This window comes from Hylobates moloch, unplaced genomic scaffold, assembly GCF_009828535.3.
Source record: "Hylobates moloch isolate HMO894 unplaced genomic scaffold, HMol_V3 SCAFFOLD_8, whole genome shotgun sequence".
Taxonomy (NCBI): domain Eukaryota; kingdom Metazoa; phylum Chordata; class Mammalia; order Primates; family Hylobatidae; genus Hylobates; species Hylobates moloch.
The window spans coordinates 127348040-127374075 of NW_026652283.1; the positions used below are offsets into that span (position 1 = coordinate 127348040).

At 43.3% G+C, this 26036-nt stretch overlaps 1 protein-coding gene across 1 annotated transcript in view; it reads right to left on the reverse strand.

Moving 5' to 3' along the window:
• The window catches only part of DLGAP2 (DLG associated protein 2), a 937648-nt gene that overhangs the window by 815131 nt on the left and 96481 nt on the right, over positions 1-26036 (reverse strand). Inside the window, exon 2 of the mRNA XM_032162534.2 lies at positions 20962-21063. Coding sequence (XP_032018425.1) covers positions 20962-20976 — 15 coding nt within the window. The 5' untranslated portion in view covers positions 20977-21063. The remainder of the gene's footprint in view (positions 1-20961; positions 21064-26036) is intronic.

A 26036-nucleotide genomic window follows, 5' to 3' on the forward strand; every position in this document is an offset into this window, starting at 1 on the left:
CTTTGGGAGACGCTAAAGCCATTGAATTGTGTACTTTAAACAGGTCAACTGCATAGTATATGGGTTACATATAAGTAAATTTGTTAATAAAAAATAACATTTACTGTACAATTTCATGTATATGAAAGTGAAATATAAGCAAAACTAATCCATGTGGTTTGGAGTCCCCACAGTGGGGATCCTTGATGGGCAAGGAAAGACAGCATGGCTGGGAAGGGGGTCAAGTGAGACTGTAGTCTACCAGTACTTCCTTATTGATCCTTGATAGGCGAGGAAGGACAGCATGGTTGGAAAGGGGGTCGAGAGAGACTGCAGTGTACCAGTACTTCCTTATTGATCCTTGATAGGCGAGGAAGGACAGCATGGCTGGAAAGGGGGTCGAGAGAGACTGTAGTCTACCAGTACTTCCTTATTGATCCTTGATAGGCGAGGAAGGACAGCATGGCTGGAAAGGGGGTCAATCGAGACTGCAGTCTACCAATATTTCTTTGTTGATCTGGCTGCTGAGCAGAAGGCTGTGCTCCCTTCATGAAAACTGAGTGGCTGTGAACTTAACGAGTGGCATAACCTTTTGCAGGTATGTCATAGTTCAATAAAAATGTCTTTTAAAAAAAGGTAAATCGATGTATACATGAACCATCCCTACTATTTTGATTCAGTTTCACTTCCTAATAGAGAAATTACTAATTCCTCACTCTCACAAACACTTCCTTTCTAACTCATTCACTGCAATAGCAGAGCTGACGAATACTATTCATGGTGAACCACAAAGTAAACAAAAATATGTTAAACAAATGAAAAAAATTAGTAGAGCACTCCATATCAAAACATTTTTGGCAACAGGTACTATTAAATGTCAAAAGCCATTTACAAAATAATTTACATTCACACATTAAAACATATTACCAATGTTTTAAAATATTTAATCCCCTAAGTAATCCATTTAAGTGTGTCTAAAACAAGCCAGATAAACATCAATGACTTAAACATATGTTTTCCATACAGTTACTCTTATTGACAACTTAATACACATGAAGAAATGTAAAGATATCATGTAGCAAGGACACAGAGACAGAAAGTCTAAGCCTTTCTTTTTAAATACTCCTTTACAACTACTCCGCGTGAGGAATGTGGTGAATGCAGCGACACAGCTTTCAATCCTCCCAGACCAATCATATCACACATCACATCACACAAAGCAACAAGATAGCAAAACCCAAAAACCATTTACAGCAACCAGGTGACCAGACAGCCCAGGGAGTGCAAAACATGGGGAACCGCGCCAGGATCTGCATGGCATCTGTGTCCTAGGACAGAGGGGCAGTGGCTGGTGAGGGACAGGCCAGGCCCAGTGGAACCCCAGGAGAGGCCGTGGCACCCACTCCACACCATGGCATGGTGGCCCAAGCCAGGCCTCAAAGTCGGAAGGGGATTTGCCCACCAGCAGTCAGTGAGCAGAGGTGTCTCCCCGTAAAGACAGCCCCCATGAACTCCTGATACTGATCAGCCACACCGTCCTTCCAGGAAAGGGTCTCATTCTGAGATGATAATAGGACTGAGGGAAAAACATGTCGATAAAACCAGGGGCAGGGAACAGAGCTACGAAATCTCAGAAGTCAAACTGCCACCTTCTTAACTCCACATGAAAACGACAGAAGGGAGAGCTCTAGGAAGTCGGAAAAGCTGTCCCAGATTCTGCTTTCTTCCCAAAGTTCAGCTATATTAAGGTCATATAAAAACAAGCAACAGAAAGCTATCACCATGGTCAAATCAATCCAATAAAAGTTATTACAGAAAACAAAGAAGCCGAATGACACCCCTGCCTACACACAACGAAAGCCCGCCAGAGAGGTACATCCACAAAGTGAATGAAAGCCCGCCAGACAGGCATATCCACAAAGTGAGTCAAAACTACCACCTGCTTCTATAAAACAAGTTGGAAGACACTAAGAAGATTACATAAGGCAGAAAAGAACAATGTAAATCAGAATTAGAAAAACTTAAAGCTGAAGCAAGAGAACTCAGGGAAAAAAGTTTAGAAATAAATGATAGCTCATTTCAGAAATGAAGAATAAAATAGAGGAAACAAGAATGAATAATCACAAATGATGCATTAAGAAAAACATATGGTTGAAAAAAGAAGAAAACCCCCAAAAAATGAAGTCGCAAATATTAGACAGGCAAAGAAAACAGAAAGAACAGATAATAAGAATCCCTAAAAGTGAAAAGCAGAGCAGCAGGAGAGGACAAATGTTAGAATCTATAATTCGTAAATGTTCCCTGAAAATTTAAAAGTTTGACTACATATTGAAAGAATGACCATGTACCAGAGAAATTAACTCAGAATGATGAACACCAAGGCATACAATAATACGGTTACTGAGCAATAAAGAGAGTAAAAGTCCTCTGGCATCGAGACGGAAAGATGAGTTACTGTTAAGGGAAACAGATTCGAGCACATGCCTGTTCAACAGCATCATATCAGGTTAGAGGAATGCAGAACAACATCTTTAAGATATGCCAGGAAAGTAAATATAAACCCATCATTGCATATGCAGCAAACCTGGCCTTCAGGTATAAAGGACACAGAAAAACTGACAGCAACATACAATCGCTCAAGGAGTATTGTTCCCATGAATATGTTTTGAAGAAAGTTCTAGACAACAAACTCCAGAGAACCACAAGGACTAGAGAGATGGCGACCTAAGGACCAGTAGTTAGGAGTAAACATGTGGCTACTCATAGAACCCTAAGTGATTACCAGAAGGGAAAGGATGCAGAATTTAATGGATCTGCTCTGACAATGCCAATATATTATGGCACTAAAAATGCAGTACACAGGGGAGCACGTGAGAAAGGTGCTTGGTGTCTTCCATAGTCACACTGGTGGCAGTGTCCACACTGTTCTGTTAAGACTGCCAGGTTCACGACATAGGACAGAGGAAATGTTTAATTATGGACTGCTGTAACTGTATTATATCCTGTGCTCTTGAGAATCAGGATAATCAGCAAGGCATACAAGAGACACAAATGTGATATGAAATAGCCATAGTAAAAAGTATTCCAAATTCCTAAGTTCAAATTGGAAGTATCAGTATTAATTCACGTGACAGTCTTCAAAAACTCACATGCTGCCAGGTGTGGGGGTGGCACCTGCGGTCCCACCTAATCAGAGGCTGAGGCAGGAGAATTGCTTGAGCCCAGGAGTTCAACACTACAGTGACCCAAGATCACACCTGTGAATGGCCACTGCACTCCACCCTGGGCAATATATAGCAAGACCCCATCTCAGAAAAAAATCACATGTATTTCTAGCTTTGCCTCAGAAGGGTCTAGAAACAATGACCTTCATGTAGCAATGTATACCCCTAGCAACTGGGTTGTGTTCTTGAAATGCCAGTTTCACTAAACATAGCAGAGTTTCTTAGATAACAGATAATTCCAAGTCTGGGACAGAATACGGGCAACATGAACATCTATCAAAGGCTGCCAGGGTTGTGTCCCAAGGACTCAGAAGCCAAGTGAAGAGGCCCCCACTGGCCAAAGATGGACCAGTGTGAGTGTCAGTATGAGCGACCATCACAAGGCGCTGAGATGCCAAATGTGCACCATGCATGAGTTCATCATAATAGTTTTAATGAATTGGTCCTCTTTGGAGGGTGAGATAAACCAATTCATTACTTGATAACTTTTAAATTCAGGGGAAGAATCGAGGATTTATCTTGGCTTTCTCGTATGAACTGCTCCATTTCATAATGAAATAGATGAAGGGCTGTTGTTTTATAGAAACAAGTTCAATTTATATATGAGAAATAAAAGGTAAAATCAAAATATTACCACTCTCCAACCCCCAGTGAATTCATGGGTCTAGGCTCTCATCAATCAATACTTTCTGACATCACCAGAGACCGACATCTAGACAAAGCGTCCGTGGGATGAAAGGGCACAGCCACTGCTGAGTCCTGCCAAACAGAATATGCAAGGGGATCCAGTCTCTGGATCCAGCTGCCAAGCCTGAAAACACAGAGGAATGCACGAGGTACACCACGTAGACGTGTTCGCAGAATCCAGAGTGTGGGGAGACGTGCAGGCGTGCACCATGTAGACACACTCACAGAATCCAGAGTGTGGGGAGACGTGCAGGGGTGCACCCTGTAGACGCACTCGCAGAATCCAGAGTGTGGGGAGATGTGCAGGCGTGCACCGCGTAGACGCACTCGCAGAATCCACACTGTGGGGAGACGTGCAGGCATGCACCGTGTAGACGCACTCACAGAATCCAGACTGTGGGGAGACGTGCAAGCATGCACCGTGTAGACGCACTCGCAGAATCCAGAGTGTGGGGAGACGTGCAGGCGTGCACCGTGTAGACGCACTCACAGAATCCAGAGTGTGGGGAGATGTGCAGGCCAAACGGCCCGGGGAAAGAGGAGCAGGAGAAGAGGCTGTGGATCGAAAGAGACCTAAAAGGCATCTCAGTGGAGACAGACCTGAAGGCTGAGCTGCAGAGGCAGGGAATGCCTATGTGGGTGATGAAACGGTGAATAAACATGAAGAAGTAATAATCATGAGCATCAGGGCAGGGCACTTAGGGTGGGAGCAAGGGTGCTGACCAGGACGAGGCACACAGAGGGACAGGTGGCACCATCCTGTTTTTCACTGAGGTGGAGATTCATCTCACAACCAAACTTCTGTAGCCTTTGGCCAGACTCTTCCCACCCATCCTAAGCCTAGGCCTGGGAACCACCATGGTACTCTCTGCTTCTGTGAGTTCAATGTTTTAGATTCCACGCATAAGGGAGGACAGGCGGCATTTGTCTTTCTGTGCCTGGCTTATTTCACTCAGCATAAAGTCCTCCAGATTCATCCAAATGACACAAATGCCTTCATCTTTTTAAAGGCTGAATAGTATTCCATTGTGCATCTATATCAGCACATTTTATCCATTCACCTGTTCTTCGATACCTAGAATGATTCTATATCTTGGCTACTATAAATAATGCTGCAGTGAACATAGGAATGCAGACATCTCCTCAACACACTGAGTGCATTTCCTTTGGATTTGTGCCAAGAAGTGGGACGGCTGGATCACATGGTAGTTCTATTTCTATTTTTTTAGGAACCTCCATACTGTTTTCATAATTGCTACTCTAATTTACATTCCCACTAACAGAGTTCCCTGTTGCTGTAGAAAAGGAACCAGGGTTCCCTTCTCTCCACCTCCTCACCAACACTTGTTGTCTTCTCGTTTTCAGTAACAGCCATCCTAACAGGTGTGAGGTGATATCTCACTGTGGTCATATGTAAGCTTTTCCTGATTTAACAAAATAACAGGTAACCTCACTGATGAGAATTTTGAGCATCTAATCACTGTGACGAACTTCTGCTTACAGACTGGCTAAAAGCAGCGCTTCGCCATTTCAGATGCTATTTGTCATAACCACAGACATGCTCTCGCTCCCCAGGAAGTCACCAGCAGGGGAATCACAGTCCAGCTTTAATTAATTGCCTTTACTTCTGCCTGCTGTCAGCCATGACGTGGAAGCAAGAAGGCTCTTTTTCTCTCATTAAAGAAAGTTCTTCATTACTTGTTCTTTCAGTCTTAAGGGATCCCTGTTTGCAGTAAAAGAAGTTTAATTGCATTAACACGACAATATAGTTAGGAGTAAAAAAAAATGTACAAGAGCTTTTCCCTTTTTTTGGTGTCCCTGAGCACTTGTCCAAGCTAGAAAGGGAAATCCATTGGATCTATAATTAATATTTTTTACTTTAAAGCTTATCAAACAATGTATATGATGGATTAAATGAAATTCCTGAAGACCCATATATTATCAATGTACAGTAGTGGTTCACAACCCTGGCTGTACGATGAAATTTTTCAGAAAGCACTAAAAAATAAAATAAAATAAAATAAAATAAAATAAAATAAAATAAATAAAATAAAATAAAATAAAATAAAATAAAATAAAATACTGATGCCAAGACCACAGCCCAGAACAAATGAATCAGGATTTTTGTGAGTGGAGTAGCTGATTTCTCTTAGGTTTTAACCATGAGATTCCTAAACACAATGAAGTCGTTATGCTGAAAGAGAAAAAGTTTCTGACCACTTTTCATTTTAAAAATATTAAGTAATTTAAAAGGAACAAAGGGAGGGGAAAGACAAGAAGTACGATGCCAGCATCCCTTACATTATTGTAAAGTATGTTTAGGACATCATCAGGAGTCTGCACATATTTAATTCAATTTCCACCATCGTCCACACTACAGGATCCACACAGAGTAGCTAATTTAACATTTGTTTACCAAATATTAATGTAAATGAATTTCAGGCTGGGCACAGTGGCTCACGCCTGTAGTCTCAGCACTTTGGGAGGCCAAGGCAGGCAGATCACTTGAGGTCAGGACCAGCCTGGCCAGCATGGTGAAACCCCGTCTCTACTTAAAAAAAAAAAAAAAAAAAAAAAAAAACTAGCTGGGCGTGGTGGTGCACACCTGTAATCCCAGCTACTCAGGAGGCTGAGGCAGGAGACTTGCTTGAACCAGGGAGGCAGAAGTTGCGTGAGCTGAGATGGTGCCACTGCACTCCAGCCTGGGCAACAGAGTGAGACTCCGTCTAAAAAACAAATTATATATTTTATATACACACACACACACACACACACACACACACACACACACACACAGATTTCTACCATACGTCCAACACAGCAGCCAGCCTGGGAAGCCAGGATGGACCAGAGACCGCTGCCTGCGGCCTGAGCACCTCCTTAGGTCAGGCAGGCAAATAAAAACACGTCTGCATCGCTACTTACTAAAGTAGGGATGGTGATGAACACATTATAAAAATGTTGAAAAGGATTCTGAGAAGTAATTTTTTAATATTACATTCTCTAGTATTCTCATCGTGCTTCAGTTTGGAGTCTCGGTCAAAACTGGTGTTTAATAAATTCAATGAACAACACTTATTATGAATCAGGCACCAGAAAAAGTGCCAGGAACACGAAGTTGAATGAAACACACTACTTACCCACAAGGTGCGGCCCCTTCTTCCGCAGGCTGCACACGTCGGAGGACTGGCCAGGCTGCCTCCAACACCAGGCCGAGCTCATGCCAGCAGCACTGGGCACACGGCCGGAGAGATCCCGAGGCCTGAGCACATCCGCTCCCGGGATCCCCGCCAGGAGGAAGGCGCTGCCACCCACGTGTCGCAGATGGGAACATGGAGATGTCGGGGGTAGCGCCCTATCCCTGCCCAGGAGATGGGACGTGGTCGAGATGGGACTCGAACCCCAGGAATCTGGCTCCAGAATCTGTGTTTCTAACCATGGCATTATCTTGCCAAGTAAGAGAAGAACATTGTTTTTCTACCACGGAATGTGAGGGGTGGGATCTGCTAAGGAGAACAGCAGCATGTGTGGGCATGTGCGCTGGGAGAGACGCGCGAGGAGAGGCAGAATGGAAGAAAAACATGAAAGGAGACGAGGGCAGAGTCTGGTATCGTCCTTCGGTAAAGTGATGAGAGAAACAAAAGATCTCCGTTTGATGCCATCTTTAAATAAGCAGCTTGTTAACGTGGTGTTCACGTGAAACGCTCTCGTCTCCTTAGCAACGCGGCCCTGGCCCCAGCAGAGCCCTCTCTCCAAAGCCCTTCCGGGGTCAAAGGGCAGCACCCGCAGGCGTGGAAACGGAAGTAGGAGCACCCCACCCCCACCCCCTGCCCGCAGGGCAGGTTCCCCAGCTCGGGCTTTATTCCCACCAGATGCTGGCCTGCAGAAGGTCACCCCGGCAGAGCCTCGGCCTTCTGTGCCCCCGCACCTGCCAGGCCTCGAACGCTTGCCCAGGAGATCTCAGGAGCCTGGCACACAGGAGCCCCCGGACCCCATCCCTGCCAGGGCGCCTGCAGGACCTGCAGAGCATCGCCCCATCCAGTGCCTCTTCCAGGACAAGGCCCAGTGCCCTAAGACCTGCTATCTCATGGACGCCCTCAAGGCAGGGCCCAGGACCAAGCCGACATCTCACCCGATGCCCGCACAGCGTCTACTCCACAGGAAAGAACGTAGACAGGGAGAGTCACCTCCCGCCTGAGACTTGCCGGGCACTGGAAGCAGGACGCGGCCGGGGCTTTCGGCGGAGTCCCCGGCCCGCAGCTGTATTCTCCAGCTTTCCCTGATATCTGTAGGATTCGGTGTCTAAATTTAAGACCAGAGAAAAAGCGTTCACAAACAACACAGCTGTTGCGCCACCGCTGTGCTCCATGGCTGCGGGTGTCCTTTACATCTCGGCATTTATTCTGTGTAAGTGTGGATCCATTCACCCTCATGGACAAAAAGTCTTCCAAGGAAGGAGCGTGTCTTAGACCCAAAAATGACCACACCTGTGATAAAAGGTGTGCGTTTGATACATGAAGGGATGGATACACAAACATCGCAGTTATGGCAGCGTAACAGGAAAGCAGTTCTGAGACAGCGACAGTGAGCCTGGACCCACACGAAAGAACGTGCCACAGACCGGCTGGTACAGGGAGAAAGCATTAACTCCAGAAAAGGGAAAGCCTGAATTAACTGTAAATTAACAGCCATAAATAGTCTTTAATAACTAAGTATTTCAGAAATTTGGTGACGCAGCCTAGCACAGAGAAAAGCATTTAATTCCAAGTTCACAGGTAGCAAACCTGAAGCTCAGGAAGAGAACTCGTTTTAAGAGTGCCTCAAAACCTGCACTGCGGAGAGAAGCCCTGTCAGCAGGGTTAGCTACAAACGAACCCTCAGACATAGGAGCACGGGGGACCATGGACTACAAAGCCACCACCAAAACCCTGAAATGTCAAGATGGGAGAGGGGGTGGGGAGCATTCTAGGGGGCGGCGTGAAGCACCGTGCGGAATCTAAAATAGGGCTTCGCCTGGGAGTGATGACGTCATGTTTTGATTTTTCACTTCATCTCTCCCAATGTTTCTGAAGAAAGCCACTTCAAACCCCAAATGTTGGCTTACTAGATTTTGGAAGCAGCTAATATTTGAATAGAAGTGGATAATACTTCAAGAATATAAAGAGAAACATATTTAAAAGTAAATGTTTTAAATGGTAGGCAATATTTCAAATAAAGTTTTATTCCTTACTACTCAGTTGTTTGGTGAATTCAATTCAGTGCATGGTACCAGAGAAGAAGCATTAACTCCATCCATATGAAAGCAGCCCCCCCTCCAAAAACACCCATGCACACTAACACATGTGCACACATGTGAGCAGTAACCTACATGCACCTGTGCACCCCAACATACATGTACACACATGCACACTAACATACATGCACACACAGACAGGCACACATATACACGTGACACAATGTGACAGCCTTGCTTGGGTTAATGAAGTCTCATTCTAGAAAGTTTTTTTTTGTTTTTAAACTATTTCAACCTTTATTGTAGGTTCACAGTTACATGTGCAGGGTTGTTACATGGATATACTACAGGAGGCTGAGGTTTCGGGTACAAATGATCCTGACATTCAGGTACTAAGCATAGTACCCAATAGGATCCTGTCACTCAGGTACTGAGTATAGTACCCAATAGGGCATAGCACCCACTCGACCCCCTCCTCCCTAGCAACAAGGAGGAGGTCCAGGACTGCATTTTCCAGAAGGTTTCCTTTTTTTGCGGTGATTTGGTCAAGGAAGACAGAGTGTTTTAAAGGTAGAAAGATCTAACACTCGTAAAACAGTCACAAGTTAAAGTGCAGGTAGGTGGAACACAGCAATGAGATTTGCACTTAATGTTTAAGCTGAATAGCATTAATTCTGTTCATCAAAAATGTCCTGAATGATGTGCTTGTGGCACTGAGGAAGGCAGGAGCATGAGTCCGCCTGCATTTGCTCAGAGTCTATTATGAACTTCATGGAACTATAATAGCTTAAACTTCTCAGCTTGTCTTTATGCCTGGCTCGTATTTTGCATGTTAAAGCCCACAAATTAAAACAGCCACACGCTGGCATGCAGGACTGGTTCTGCCCCAAGTGAGGGGCAGGGGCGTGTGGGGTCACAAAAGCCAGCGCTGCTCTACTGGGACTGGTCAGCCCATGGTCTAGTCCTCCGCTTCTTCCATGAGTGGAGAAACAAAATGACCGAATAGGATCGCATCCTGAGATGAGCTTGGTGTACTAGGCAACGCTGAGTTGCCTGGGAACGTGATTCAGCCCTGGTTTCCATTTCCCCTAATGAATCCCACTCCTTGGTTACTGATTGAATTGGGCAACGTCTCCAGCCCTGTGTGTGTCCCACACAAGGGCGAGCCCACTGCACCAATGAAAAGGCACGAATTCTCGTCCCACTGAGGAGCCACCAGCTCCATAAATAATTTTTTTCTTTTTTACCACTTTGAAAATGGCAGAGGCTAATCCGACCTGTCATGTTCTGATATAAAAGATGAAAAACTTCCTTTACAACTATTTTCCCAGGAAACACAGAAATTTTGTCTAAATCCATGGTAAAAATAAAATCTCTAAAGATGAAAAGTATGCATACATTTAAATAAAAAACAAGTCCTCTGGCAGAAGAATAATGACCCCCAAAGAAGTCTACACTGTGACCTTCAGAAGCTGAGAATTGGTGACCTCACATGGCAGAGGGACTTTGCAGAGGGGAGAAGCCAAGGGTCCTGAGATGAGACAGGGGCAATCCGGTACTAGCCATGGCCCACTCTAATCACAAGAGTCCTAAAGCCAAAGAATCTTGAGCCAGAGATGCAGCATCAGAGACATCCCCACCCCACCCTCTGCTGCTGGCTTTGCAGACGGAGGTGGGGCCACAAGCCAAGGCAGGCAGGACCCTCCAAAGCTGGGAAATGCTGAGAAACAGGTGCCCCCAGAATCTCAAGAGGAACTGGCCTGGCTGACACCTGGATTTTAGCCCAGCAAGACCCCTGTTGGACTTCCGACCCCCAGAACTCTAAAATAATAAATGTGTATGGTTTAAGCCAAGAAGTGTGTGACAATTTATTGCAACAAAAAGCCTGAATTCTCTCAGGAAATGGGTACTGGAGTGCTGACTCCCCCAGTGCGCCTTCCCAAAGTCTTAGGAATAATTGGGTGATGTCACCACTACTCTGACAGAGCTCTCAGACATTGGCATTAATCACATGTCTGCCATTTTTTAGAAACATTGTGAACACAGCATGAAGACAGGTAATCCCTGTCTCAACCCCAGTGCTGCTCACGGGGATGATGGGAGGACGCAGTGCTTGTCACAGATGTTTACTATGTTTGTACCTTCATCTACATGAATTTGAAATCCAGATCAGTGTGCTGTGTGAGAACCCAGAGTGAACGAGGGGCCCCGTAACCGTCATCCTATTACAAAGAACTGACTCCCAGGAGGAAAGGCCCACCCCATGCCCATACACCCCATGCCCATACACCCCGTGCCATCTCTCTCCTCCTAGTTGATCCCACAGTGTCTTCGCTGCTCAGCCCCCACCCAAAGCTGAGCACGATCTCCTGTCAGGGACCAGCAGAGGCTCTCAGCATGTGCTGCCTACTGCATCTGACATTCTTACACAAACACAGTTGTCCTCACTTCCTCCACAGGCACTCTGAAAAGGGAAATAAAGCTTTAACATAAGTGTTTATCAAAAAAATCAATGCAAAAGAAAAGTGACAAGCAGATATCCCATGACCACAATTAACATTTTCCCAAAATACAAAGATAATCTGACGTTAGAAAACTTCAACAGTATCACTTCTCAGTAAATACAACAGCGGATTCACCAATCAGAGGAAGAGACAAGCAGAGCCTTGACTTACAGACACACCTAAATAAATCCAGAAGAATGCAGGCAATGACTGTAAACCATAAAATTAAAATGTGACAGCTGGAAACTGGGTCCCTTCCTTACACCTTATATAAAAATTAATTCAAGATGGATTAAAGATTTAAATGTTAGACCTAAAACCATAGAAACCCTAGAAGAAAACCTAGGCAGTACCATTCAGGGCACAGGCATGGGCAAGGACTTCATGACTAAAACACCAAAAGCAATGGCAACAAAAGCCAAAATAGACAAATGGGATCTAATTAAACTAAAGAGCTTCTGCACAGCAAAAGAAACTACCATCAGAGTGAACAGGCAACCTACAGAATGGGAGAAAACTTTTGCACTCTACCCATCTGACAAAGGTCTAATAACCAGAATTTACAAGGAACTTAAACAAATTTACAAGAAAAAAACAACCCCATCAAAAAGTGGGCAAAAGACATGAACAGACACTTCGCAAAAGAAGACATTTATGCGACCAGCAAACATATGAAAAAAAGCTCATCATCGCTGATTAGAGAACTGCAAATCAAAATCACAATGAGATACCATCTCATGCCAGTCAGAATGGTGATTATTAAAAAGTCTAGAAACAACAGATGTGGGCAAGGCTGTGGAGAAATAGGAACGCTTTTACCTTGTTGGTGGGAATGTAAATTAGTTCAACCATTGTGAAAGACAGTGTGGCCATTCCTAAGGATCTAGAACTAGAAATACCATTTGACCCAGTGATCTCATTACTGGGTATATACCCAAAGGATTATAAATCATACTACTATAAAGACACATGCACATGTATGTTTACCGTGGCACTATTCACAATAGCAAAGACTTGGAACCAACCCAAATGTCCATCAATGATAGACTAGATTAAGAAAATGTGGCAGATATACACCATGGAATACTATGCAGCCATAAAAAAGGATGAGTTCATGTCCTTTGCAGGGACATGGATGAAGCTGGAAACCATCATTCTCAGCAAACTGTCACAAGGACAGAAAACCAAACACCGCATGTTCTCACTCATAGGTGGAAATTGAACAATGAGAACACCTGGACACAGGGCAGGGAACATCACACACTGGGGCCTGTTGGGGGGTGGGGGGCTGGGGTAGGGATAGCATTAGGAGAAATACCTAATGTAAATGATGAGTTGATGGGTGCAGCAAACCAACATGGCACATGTATATACCTATGAAACAAACCTGCATGTTGTGCACATGTACCCTAGAACTTAAAGTATTAAAAAAAAATAAGTGACAGCTGGACCAGGCATGGTGACTCACGCCTGTAATCCCAGCACTTTGGGAGCCCAAGGCCAGCGGATCACCTGAGGTCAGGAGTTCAAGACCCGCCTGGCCAACATGGTGAAACCCTGTCTTTAATAAAAGTACAAAAAAATTAGCCAGGTATGGTGGCCCGTGCCTGTAATGCCAGCTACTTGGGAGGCTGATGCAGGAGAATCGCTTGAACCCGGGAGGTGGAGGTTGCAGTGAGCTGAGATTGTTCCACTGCCCTCCAGCCTGGGTGACAGAACAAGACTTCATCTCAAAAAAAGAGAAGTTACAGCTGAATGTTTACATAGGGTTTGTTGGCAAAGAAAGGTTTTTAAAGGAAGGCATCAAAGCCAGAAATTTTACTTCTTACATATGAAACAAAATAACTCAAATGGCAATATCAGAAACAAAAATACTTGAATTGTAAATATATGAAAAAGGGTTAATACCTTGTTTTGATTTCAAAAGAACAAAATAAACATCCTAATAATATTGAAATGAGAAAATAGACCATGCAATGCACGCACCAAAAAAAAAAAAAAGATGGAAAACAAGGAAGAAACACACTCTACAGCACCCGTAACTTAAATAAACAGAATTGCAAATTATGTATCATCTGCCAAAGCAACAACTATAACAAGAATTTAAAAAGCAAATGTTAAAAATTAAAACAATTGAACTCATGGAGTTAGAGAGCAGAATGATGGCTCCAGTGGCTGGGAAGGGTCATGGGGGTTGGAAGGAAGTGGGGATGGTTAGTGGGTCCAAAAAAATGGAAAGAATGAATAAGATCTAATATTTGATAGCATAACAGGACTATAGTTTAATAATGTAATTGTACATTTTTAAATATCTAAAAGGGTATAATTGGATTGTTTGTAACAAAAAGGATAAATGCTTGAGAGGATGGATACCCCACTGACCCTGATGTGATTATTACACACTGCATGCCTGTATCAAAATGTCTCATGTACCTCATAAATATATACATCTACTACGTACCCACAAAAATTAAAACTTAAAAAAATTAAATAAAAAGCAAATTTTATATGTACAAATAGGTACATTTGCCTAGAAACTATTTTAAAACTTTACAATGAAGATCTTTAAAAATCTCCACATCTTTTGAAATATTTTAAGTCCAAAGAGCTATTCCAAGGAAATAATTAAGTACCCAAATAGAGGTAATTTATCCAAGCATTATTTATATCACTGGAGAATTGAACATTGTTATCAATAATGAGAGACTGGTACATAAACTGAGGTGTGCCCATGTAATGGGGAACCTCATAGCTATGAACACATTTTGAATATTTGATTGACAAGGAAAGTACTATAATATACTGCAGTTATTATAATAGGCACAAGATATCAATTTTCATTAATATAAACTATGAACCTATATGTGACTAAGAACATAGAAAATATGGAAAGTAAACCAAAACGGCAATAACAACCATCTCTGAACCTTTCAACTTTTCTCATTTTGTTTGTTAATTTTTCTACGGTAAGACATATGGCTTATATAGTTTGAAAAAAAATAACTAATTTAAAACAATTTATAGTTTTCATGATTTCTAGAAGCACAGCTCTGAATTAGATGAAAGGTCCTTTTTACTTTTGTGATGTGTATACTTACTTTTAAATAATGAACTTATTTCCTAATTTGTTGAACTAAAAAACTTAGAATTCTTTGCTTATAAATAAGCACGATGGGTATTCATCATCACATACCCAGAAGGCCTGGTAATAAGACAAGTGTTCTCTTTCCTTGAGAAACAGAGAGACCTCGGGGCACTTGGTCAAAGCTTGTCACCTTCATGGGTGATGAAATGGGAGAGATGGAACAAACTTCATCAGGGTCAAAAAAGAGACTGACAAATCTGAACTAGAACTCGGTTTCTAACAGCCAGGCAAATATTGATTATTTTTACACATTCTGCCTCCACTTTATTTTGCAACGTTAGAAACTGGATTCCTTACCAATATAACAGGCAATGTCAGTTATCTCACGGTGTTCTTGCTAGTTAAGGGAGAAATGGAAGAAAACACTATGAATTTCTCCTGGTTTAGCCTCATAAACAATGAAACCAAACAGGACTCATGGGTTTAATTTTTAAAAATTAGGTTTGTCAAAGCTAAACACACTTGAAAAAATTAGAAGGCACTCCCAAACCCTAACTAAAACCCAATGATTCATTACCCAGTAGAAATAAAAAATAGTATGTTTTAATACAGAGTTGCTTCTTGGTACATGAATCCATTACATATAGACACTTAGAATAATAAATGTGTCCTCCTTAGTTTCTTTTCCACATAGTCTTTGTCTTTGAGCAACATAGATCTATTCAGTTACCTGGAGGAAAGAGAATTTTCTTTTGCAAAATAAATTAGATTTCTACATTCAGAATTATTGTGGGTTGACCCAGAACTAATGCTAAGAATTCATGCTATAATTTATCTTATTTCAAATGAGACAAAATATCAAAATGCAGTCGTTCTTATGTTTGTCTAAGCACAACAGAAATGTAAATACTGTTCTAAGTTCTGCATGAAGATTGCAATTGCAATAATTACCAAAGTAAGGCTTATACATGCAGTTATTTACACTGAACTATCATATCATTGAAATAACCATTTGAATAAGCTAAGTAGGTTGTCTCAAAGACATTTTATTGTTATTCCTGAAAGTCCAAATGTGTATTTTAAAAATAATCCATTTAAATGAATTTGCATGCAAGTCTGCTACCATTCAATGTCCTAAGAACACCCATGAAAAATCCTCACATTGAAGACAATCAGTTCTATATCAAGGTTATATTATCTCCTTGTCCTTCTTATTCACACTCCAGAAGATACCTAAGTTTTATAGGTTAGGTAATAAAAATGAAGCCTTTTTCAGCATTTTGGTCTGGATGATTCTTGGCTGTGGGGCTGTCCAGGCACTGTAGGCTGTTCTGTGGCATCCCCCACCATGACCCATCGGATGTGGAAGTAAACGCCCTCCAACTGTGTGACCAAAAATGTCTCCCCACATTGCCAAATGTCCCTGGGGACAAAACTGCCCCCATTTGAGAACCACTGCCATAAGGGGAAACAGCATACATCCCCGTGGATATGGGGTAAGCCCTCCTCTAGTTCTGAAACACCTCCTCTAGTGAGAGAGAATGGAAAGACTGGATGTTTCTACGAAAACATTCACGAGAAAGACTGGCACGAGTTTGGAAAATGAGGAAACCCCTAAGCTTCTCTCTCCTTCCTCAAATCCACATAAATGACAAAGGTCTAAGAAGAAATCCCAAATGTAGCTGGGACACAGGATCACATAGGCCACCGACGAAACACTGAGGTCCCTCGAGCAACAGAAGAGACAAGTCAGCATGACTAAGTGAAGCACAGATGGGCAGAGAGGGCTGTGAGAGAGGGCGCGGGCCCCTCGAGACACCAGGCTGCAGCCACAGGCAGAAGGCAGGGCTCCCAGCTAATTCTGCTAAGCAAAACAACTATATCCCAAGAATGTCACAGAAACACAAAATACCCAGCACCCAAAAAGCTGAAAATTCACAGGGAAATTCTATAACACTAAATGCCTGTGGGAAAAAAGTCTGACATTGCTGACCTCAGCTTTGACCTTTAAAAAACCTGAAAAAGAAGAGCAAATTAAAACCAAAGTGAATGAAAGGAAGGAAATAATAAAGACCAAGACAGACATGAGTGAAGCAGGGAATATAAACACAACAACGAAAATCAATAAAACCAAGACAAAAGGAAGGAAATCGGGACATCAAAGAGGTATCTGCATGCCCATGTTGACTGCAGCTCTGTTTACAACAGCCAAGATCTGAAATCCACCTAAGTGTCCATCCACAGACAAATGGATAAAGAAAAGGTGGTACACATACACACTGGAGTACTATGCAGCCATAAAAAAGAATGAGATACAGTCACTTGCAACAATACTGATGGAACTGGAGTTCATTGTGTTATGTGAAATAAGCTGGGCACAGAAAGGTAAACACAGCATGTTCTCAATTACTTGTGAGAGCAAAAATTAAAACCCTGAACTCATGCAGATAGAGCAGAAGGATGGTTACCAGGGTAGTGGAGGGTAAGAAAGTCTGGTTAATGCATACAAAAATATAGTCAGATAGAATGAATAAAGTCTAGTATTTGATGCCACATCAGGGTGACTACAGTCAACAATTTCTTGTATGTTCTAAAATAACTAAAAGAGTATAATTGATTGTTTATAACACAAAGTAAAGATAAGTGTTTGAGGTGATGGATACCTTTTTCATCCTGATGTGATTATTTTGAAGTGCGTGTCTATATCACAATACCCCAAGTAGCCCATAAATAAATATACCTAATATGTACCCACAATAATTAAAAATTTTTAAAAAGGAAAATCAATGAGATCAAAATCTGGTTCATTGATAAAATCAATAAAATGAAAAAACCTCAGACTGAAGCGGAAGAACAGCGAGAAGACCCAAATTAGCAACATCTGGAATGAGAGGGATGATGTCGTTAGAGATAATAAGGGAACATGAGGAGCTTCATGCTAACAAACTTTCTCAGTGGGTGGGGATGCTTTGCCCACAGGAATTGGTGGTGCTGAAGACTGCCTGGCACTCACCGCTGGAGGGGAGTGCGGCTCCCTCTGGGCAGAGGCCAGCTGCTGTGGAATGGCCTCCACGCCCAGGAAAGCCCACAACAGAGAACTCTCTGACCCCAAATCCTAACCGTGGTGCCTATTCATCCTAAAGGTGTGCAGTTTCCCACAGAAAGCTCCACCCTCCCCAGGTAGAATCTAACAGGACAACCTGATTCCGCAGCTGTGTGGCTGAACCACAGGCACGTGGGTCTCAGGCGTCCAGGGCACGTATGTGTCCTGACAGCTGTACAGTAGCAGAGACCCTGTAGACGGTTCTGTGGGGTCATGTTGGGGACAGTGAGGGCAGAAGAAGAGCCCTCCTCTGGCAGGGTCTGCGGTGAGTTCTTGGGGGTTTCTCCAGCCGGCTCTTGCAGGATGTGGTGGGTATCTTACTCGCACCTGGAGCCAACACAGGGTGCTGCTTGTCCTGCAGCCAGAAGACATCGCTCCAGAGACCGCCACGGAGGTGGGGCGGCCCCTCTCAATATCTGTCTCCTATCCCCTGATGCCCTGCGGCTTCCATGGCCCCTCAGGGAGTGAGGTGCCAGGGGACATGCGGGGTGCTCCAGTGAATTGCGGCTGGAGGCTGAGCTGCCTGTGCCACCAGACCAGTGGGCAGAAAGGAAGTGGGTGTGACCACATCCCTGGGGTGCAGGAGAGCCTCTATTGCCGCTGATGAGGGCAGCATGTCTGGACCCTGGGTCCTCTGAATCGCTAGCACTACCACACTTACCAGACAAAGCTTGCAGAGGATGGCAGTGATCCCAGTGACTCCAAACAGGCAGAACCACCAGGAGGTGAGCACTCGTCTCCACCAGAGGGGAAGCTCCCGGAGCCAGGAATGGGGCCAGGACAAGGGGAACACAGGTGGGGGTGGGGACAGGAGTCATGAACACTGGGTCCTCAAACCATAAAAGCTGCCCGTATCACTGCTGTGTCACGTAGATATTTGTATATGAAAACTAAGCCAACGCGCTCCCTCATTTCCTGCAGGGAACCCTGGCAGCATCTAAATCGAGAGGGGCTGTGCTGAACCAGAGAAAGACGAAGGAATGTGTCCGGGCGTGGTAGGCTCACGCCTGCAATCCCAGCAGTGTGGGAGGCCAAGACAAAGACATCGCTTGAGCCCAGGAGTTCAAGACCAGCCTGGGCAACGTGGCAAAACCCCATCTCTACAAAAAAATACAAAAATTAGCCAGGCATGGTGGCAAGTACTCATAGGCCCAGCTACTCAGGAGGCTGAGATGGGAGGATCACCTGAGCCCAGGAAGTTGAGCTGTGAGCCATGATGGTACCACTGCATTCCAGCGTGAGTGACAGAGAGAGAAATGAAGAAGAAAGAAAGAAGAAGGAAAAAGGAAGATGAGGAGGAGGAAGAAAGAAAAGAAGAAGAAACTTTGTCCCAGGATCCTTTAGGAGTTAGGGGACGTGACAAATGCGATTGCAACTTCCCCTTTGGGATAAAGCTAAGTGGGATTCCATCGTATAAGGGATAACCGTGTCTCACGGGAGCTGCCATTGTCATCACACAACAAGAGAACGAGAGGACAGCCTGGGTGGATGGACCCAGGCCGCAGACTCCTGACCTCCCCCATCCTGGCTGCCCAGGGCTCCCGAATGGCCTCCCTGCACTTCTGACAGGTTCCCGTGCTGCAAATGACCCCTTCCCAAAGTGCAAGACAAAACAAAAACAAACATCAACAATAAAAACGTTTTGATCAACATCTCTGGCAGCCGGACGCAGCTGCCATAGCTATATCCTGACACCCACACATCCCTGCTGGGGTGCGCGACCCAGGAAGGGGTCTGTGCAGAGCTCTCGGGGGTCTGCTGCTGAGCCCCGTGCTGCTGGAGCTGATGGAGGCCAAGGGTCTATGGGATGCCTGATTTCATTTTTGACAAGTTATCTTCTGCTTAAACACACCAGAGTGAGTCTTTTCGTTGCAATTAAGCACCCTAACTAATTCACAGGACAAATAAGCAATTGGCCCTTGCTGGTTACAGGGAGTTTCAATGGAGAGTTGACAAGCATACTGTGGACTGTCTTTTCTGATCAGGGGGAAAGCAGATATCAAAAAAAAATAATGAATTCAAGCTCGCCTTACGACTCCTCAGAAGCTGTACACAGAGCTCCCGAAATCCCAGAACAAGAGCTGCCTGTTCCTGGGGTGGCAACTTGGTCTGGCAGCCTAAAGTCAACACCATCTTCTGAGGCCACCAAGTGGGTAGAGAAAGTATCGGGAACCCTGAGCCAGAAGGTGTGAAGCTGCCACGCAGTGAGACGTAAAAGAAGGAAAGAAACAGAAGGAGATGACACGGCAGCGGCAGCAACATGGCCCCCCCTGAAATTTAGATGTTTCCATCAGTGCAAAGCAGTTCTGGAATAAGAAATAAGAAATAATCCTCTCTTCCCTTTGACAAGTCTCGTGAAATGCCGTCTCCGTGACTGTGTGCTTCACCCACTGGCACTGGGGCAGGTAAACTGACAAAACCCTCCTCTCGAATCTGCTCTTTGTGGGTCTGCGGACTGCAGGAGGTGGGCACGGCCCCCTGGAAAGTCTGCAGTGACCTGCAGCACCCGGCAGTGGTCACCGTGGCGTCCACAGCCCCGGGATGCTGTTGTCCGAAGGCTGTGTCCCGTCTCACCACGCCCAGGCCTGTGGACGTGCACTCCTGTTTCCCCACACACCACCGGCTTCCACAGGAAAGCTCTTTGAAAGCCACTGGAAAGTAGTTGAGACTGCTATTTGAAAAGCTCCATTCTGGCAGTATTTGGGGACAGTTTGCAGTCACACGTACACTCGGTGAATGCACAGATTCATTCGGAGCACACGCAGTGACGTGGCCCTGCTCCTATTCTCTGTCAGGCCTCCCGAATTTCTCAACATTCTCTCACCACTGCCAATGATAACAGAGCAACAAACACTGCGCGCATGACAAGTTTTTAAACACAGCTCTGTTTGAACAGAGAAACATCCAGCCGAAGCCGTGGGCAGTGTCCACAGCCTCTCCTGCTTCTGCCCCAGGAACACTCACCCCCCCGGCCTTACCACACCTGGCTGCCTGGCTCCTTCCAGGAAGCCTGCGCGTGGCCAGGCCCCCGTCATCCCTGTGCCCCTCCCCGGGTGGAGCGCCCATCACAGCAGGCAGTAAGCAAATGCTGGGTAAGGACCGCAGGACGGACACACACAGGAAGCAAGAGCGAGATGGCACTGTACCTGAGCAGTCCCCATTGTGGCTGGGCTGGGCGCAGGCAGAGGGTTCGCAGCCGCCAAGGAAGCCGCACAGGGCTAGGGCCAAGCCTCGGATGGCGAGAAAGCCTAGGTGAGGAATGGATAGAGATGGGGAAAATGTGATAAAAAGGGCAAATAACCTCTCCTATGGAAAAAAAAATGGAATGTACATTAAAAAGTGAGACTAAGCAATAATTAATCAGCTGAAAAGAGCAATGCGGCGAGAAGAAGTAGGTACAAAAACTGTAAATAAAAATCACCACCAAGTGTTTGTACATCAGACCGTGGAACGGCACGCTGTGTGAGTGGATCCAGGATGTATGATTGTGGAAACTACTATTTCCATTCTAAAGCAGGATTTGAAATGATAATAACATACAATTAACCATTTCGAAATACTGAACCAAAGAGAAATAATAAAACCATACTTTAAATCAGCAATTATGATGATTCCTTATATAATTTGATGAAAAAAAGGTATCTGTGAACTTAGTCCAGTTCTGCAAAGAACCAGATTCCAAGAAACAAAAAAGCAGTACCAGAGAATATTAATAATTGATCATTTTCTTTCCAGGAGACAAAAATGCTATGTACCCAGATGAAATTCAGTACCGCATGTTTTTAAAAAGAAGGTGCTAATATATGTATTTTTGATAAATTACCAAATTCCCTGCTCATTTTTTCCATGGCATACTAATGCATGAAATTATTATTCCCCACCAGAAATGAATCGGAGGAAGGATGAACACTTGTGTTTTTTTAAGGAGACTTATTAAGTTTATAAAGTTACACTGGAAAGATATGCCAGTCTTTTCTTCTCACTGAGCAAAACACTCTCCTACATACATTTTACATAGCGTTAAAAACTATGATCATGTTATATTAACTTTCCTGAAGGTAAGGGCTGCTGAACATTGCCTGCTATCTACTGAAACTTTGTTGTCACCAAAATCTCTGACCAAACATCTGTTTGATGATTAGTTAGTTAACGCCATGTAAATAGTTTCAAATGTAAAATCCTAATAAGGTAAAAATTAGCTGACTTTTATCGTAGCAAGCACATTTGGGAAATATTCATTATAAAATAACAAACAAACTGAAAATCAACCATTGGTTTCTTGTAACCAGTTAACGTACACTTTATGTGATTGTCAGTCTAAATTGCATATTCATTTCCAGGCACTTACTGTTCAACTCTCCACCTTTCTAGAATTGACATTCTGCTCTTCAAGGAGCCTTATCCACTTCCTTAAAGTGAAATATTAACATATCAACATTTTTCCGTATCAGTACAGACAGAACTAAATCTTTCCCGGTGTCAAGGAATCACAATTATTTTAGCCCCACAAATCCCTTACTTTTAAACTCTCCACCTTTCTAGAATTCACATTCTGCTCTTCATGGAGCCTTATCCACTTCCTATTAAAATATCAACATTTCTCCATATCAGCACAGACAGAAATAAATCTTTCCCAGCATGAAAGAATCACAATTATTTTAGCCCCACAAATCCCTTACTCTTGAGTATTTAGGTTATTTCCAATTTTCCCATCTCCTGAGAATTCTGCATACATTTTTTAATGCTTCTCATTATGTGAGTTTATGCAGAGTAGGTTTCTAGACAGAATTACTGAGTCAAGGGATAGCACATTAGCCCAAAATGCTACCAAAACATTGTTGCCCATTTACATTGCCACATAGCAACAATCTTCTTGCTTTTGCCTCTGGTGGAAAAAAATAGTTTCTCACTGTTTTCCTAGAGTCTGCGGACATTTTAATGTGGTTATTGAGCAAATAAACTTCCCTGTAAACTGTTCCTTAGTTTTTTTCTTTTGGGGGATAAATTTTTCATTACTTTCTAGGAACCTTTACCTATGCCAGATGCTTATCTATTCTATACATTGCAAATGTTTTTTCAATTTATGATTCGCCTATTAGCCTCATTAATTCTATCTTTCAACAGTTTAGAAGGGTTTCATATGCATGTGTCCAAATCTATCAGTTCCTTCCTTCACCATTTCTATGATTTAAAAGATCTACCCAATTCTACAATTTAAAAAACACATTGTACTAAATTTTCTGTTAGACTTTTTGTAACTATCTTTAATGATTACATATTTAACATGTTTAAAACTTTGTTGAGTTATGAGATGGAAATGAATTTTTTCTCCAATGGATAACCAATTATCCCACCAAATTTACTCAAGAATCCATATTTTCCTGACTAACTTGAAAATGCTACCCATATAAAAGAGTTTGTTCTACAGATTGATTTATCTCCTCCAGCACTAGTGTGTTTCTCTTAGTAGACAAGAACTCTCACGGTTCATATTTTTCTCTAACACATCTTATTGAACAATCTTGTGAATTTGTTCTTATAGGTTAACTTCATTACCACATAATCCACTACCCTATTCCCACCTTCATGACCAATCCAAACAGGAAAGCGTTCCCACGGAAAGATATAATCCACACCCCTACTTCCACGAAGTGCCACGTTTCCACGCCGAGTCGGCCACATGAGCACTGCTCCACACCAAGTACTTGGTGATGTTTTACATACCTCCCAAGTGTTTCATTGTTTTTCCCTATAAATCTTACACATTCCTGTTTCATTCCAATGTGTTTTGTGAGGCTTATTCTTTCTGAGGATGAGCCTACTTTTCCACTACTTTGTCATGCACAGTACAGTTAATAGTTTGCATTCATTAATCTCCGTACTTGTTCTCCATGCTCAGCGTTACTGATTATCTTACGGGTTTTGTATAGTCTCTATCATTTTCCAATGAAAATAAGTCTCTTAATTCCTAATATCTTTTCTCATATATTTTCCCAAGATAATAGAGACTTCCGAAGAAATGGAATAATAGTCATAACTGTGGCACTGCCGTTTTGCTCCATACTTTAGCATTTTCCCACTTACTCCTGTGCTTGTTGCTGAGTTTCTGATTATATCTTGACTTGTTTCAAGGAAGTTCCCTGCCATTTCTCTTTCACTTAGAATTTCTATCACAGGTGGCTGCTACATTGCTTAAAGGTCCTGTGATATCTATGGATATAGTCATGAGGGGTTTTTAAAATATCCTTATCTTATGCATTACTACATAGAGATATTATTATTAAAATAATATTGCACTTAAGGCAAAGCTTATGGTCATACTTAACATCTAACTAGATTCAATTGGCTAACATTTTGGGTAGGAAATTTATATATTCTTAAATAAGGTCAGCCCTTTTCTGTGATATTTATCAAATTCTGGATACAGTCATTAAATGAGAGTGATGCTTATTAGTCTGAGATAACATAAAATGATCATTTCCTAAAAGGCTGTCCAGAATTTACCTATAAAATATCTGAGCCAGTTCCTCTTATAAAGAGACATCTATGAAAATGTTTAATTTTTCCATGGTTACTGTTCCATTAAATTTTTCTAAGTTTTGTTGAATCAATTTATATCATTTATAGTCACCAAGAAAACAAATCATTTGTCTTGATTTTCAAATTTCTCAGCAAAAATTTCTACAGATCTTCTATTTCTTCTAACTTTATGATTCTATCACATTTTTCACTAACTGTATACTCTTGAATTTTCTCTTTATTTTCTTTATAAATCTTGCCACAAGTTTCCTATTCCCAGCACAGTTTGCACATCTTCTTTCAAATAGCAGAGAGGATTAAGATGACAGACAGGAGGCAGGGCTAACTTGCAGGTCCCACTCGGATGTACAGAGCAGCATGTAGAGACTCACGTCAAGAATTTTTGCCCCAAGAACTATGGCAGGAACATACTAGGAAAGCCAAGAGAATCCACAGACCCTTGGAAGGAACTGGATCACTGCTGCGGGCTCCCTGAAATGCGGAAAAACCATGAGTCTGTGCTTTCTCAATGGGGAGGTCCGTGGTCTAGGGAAAGTTCCAGGGAAAATTCTCAGGGGGTTACTGGCTGCCTGGAAATAGATTCAGTGCTGTTGGTGGGGCACAATGGGGGTGAGACCAAGCTTTAGGACAGCCAGCTCCATGGCAGTGGGGTGAGGTCTGTCACTGCCGGCTTTCCCCCACTTCCCTAGCGACCTGTGTGACTCAGCAGAGGCAGCCATAATCCCCCTGGGAGTATAACTCCATTAGCCTGGAAACCACACCTCCATCCCCCACAGCAGCTGCAGCCAGCCCCACCCAAGCAGAGTCTGAGCTCAGACATGCCTATACCTGCTCCTCACCTGGTGATATTTCTCTACCCACCCTGGTGGCTGAAACAAAGGTCATAATATCTTGGGAGCTCTATGGTCCTGCCCACTGCCTGAGAAACCTGAATATTTAACCAGGTGACCCTAGGGCAAGTTTGCTTCCTCCCTATGGGACCACAGCTGATGCACTCTTGAAAGCACCACCTCCTGGCTGGAGGCCAACCATCACACTAAACAAAAACACAACCAAGGACCCTCACAGAGTCCATTTCATTCCCTGCCTCCTCTGCCGGAGCAGGTGCTGGTGTCCACATCTGCAAGACTTTAAGACAAAAATCACATCACAGGAGTCTGCAGACACCCCCCAGCACCAGCTCAGAGCCTGGTAGCTCCACTGGGTGGACCCAGAAGAGCAAAAACAATCACTACAGTTTGTTCTCAGGAAGCCACATACCTAAGGGAAGAGGGAGAACACCAAATCAAGGGAGCACACCGTGGGAGAAAAGAGTCTGAATAACAGCCCTTGAATCCCAGATCTTCCCTCTGATGTAGTATACCCAAATGAGAAGGAACCAGAAAAACAACTCTGGTAACAGGATAAAACAAGGTTATTTAACACCCCTAAAAGATCATATTACCTCACCAGCAATGGATCCAAACCAAGAAATCTCTGAACTGCCAGAAAAAGAATTCAGGTCAATTATTAAGCTAATCAAGGAGGCACCAGGGAAAGGTGAAGTCCTACTTAAGGAAATGAAAAAACATAATACAGGATATGAAAGAAACCTTCTTCAGTGAAATAGATAGCATAAATAAAAAACAATGATAACTTCTGGAAGTCAAGTTCAAACTTAGAGAAATGCAAAATGCACTGG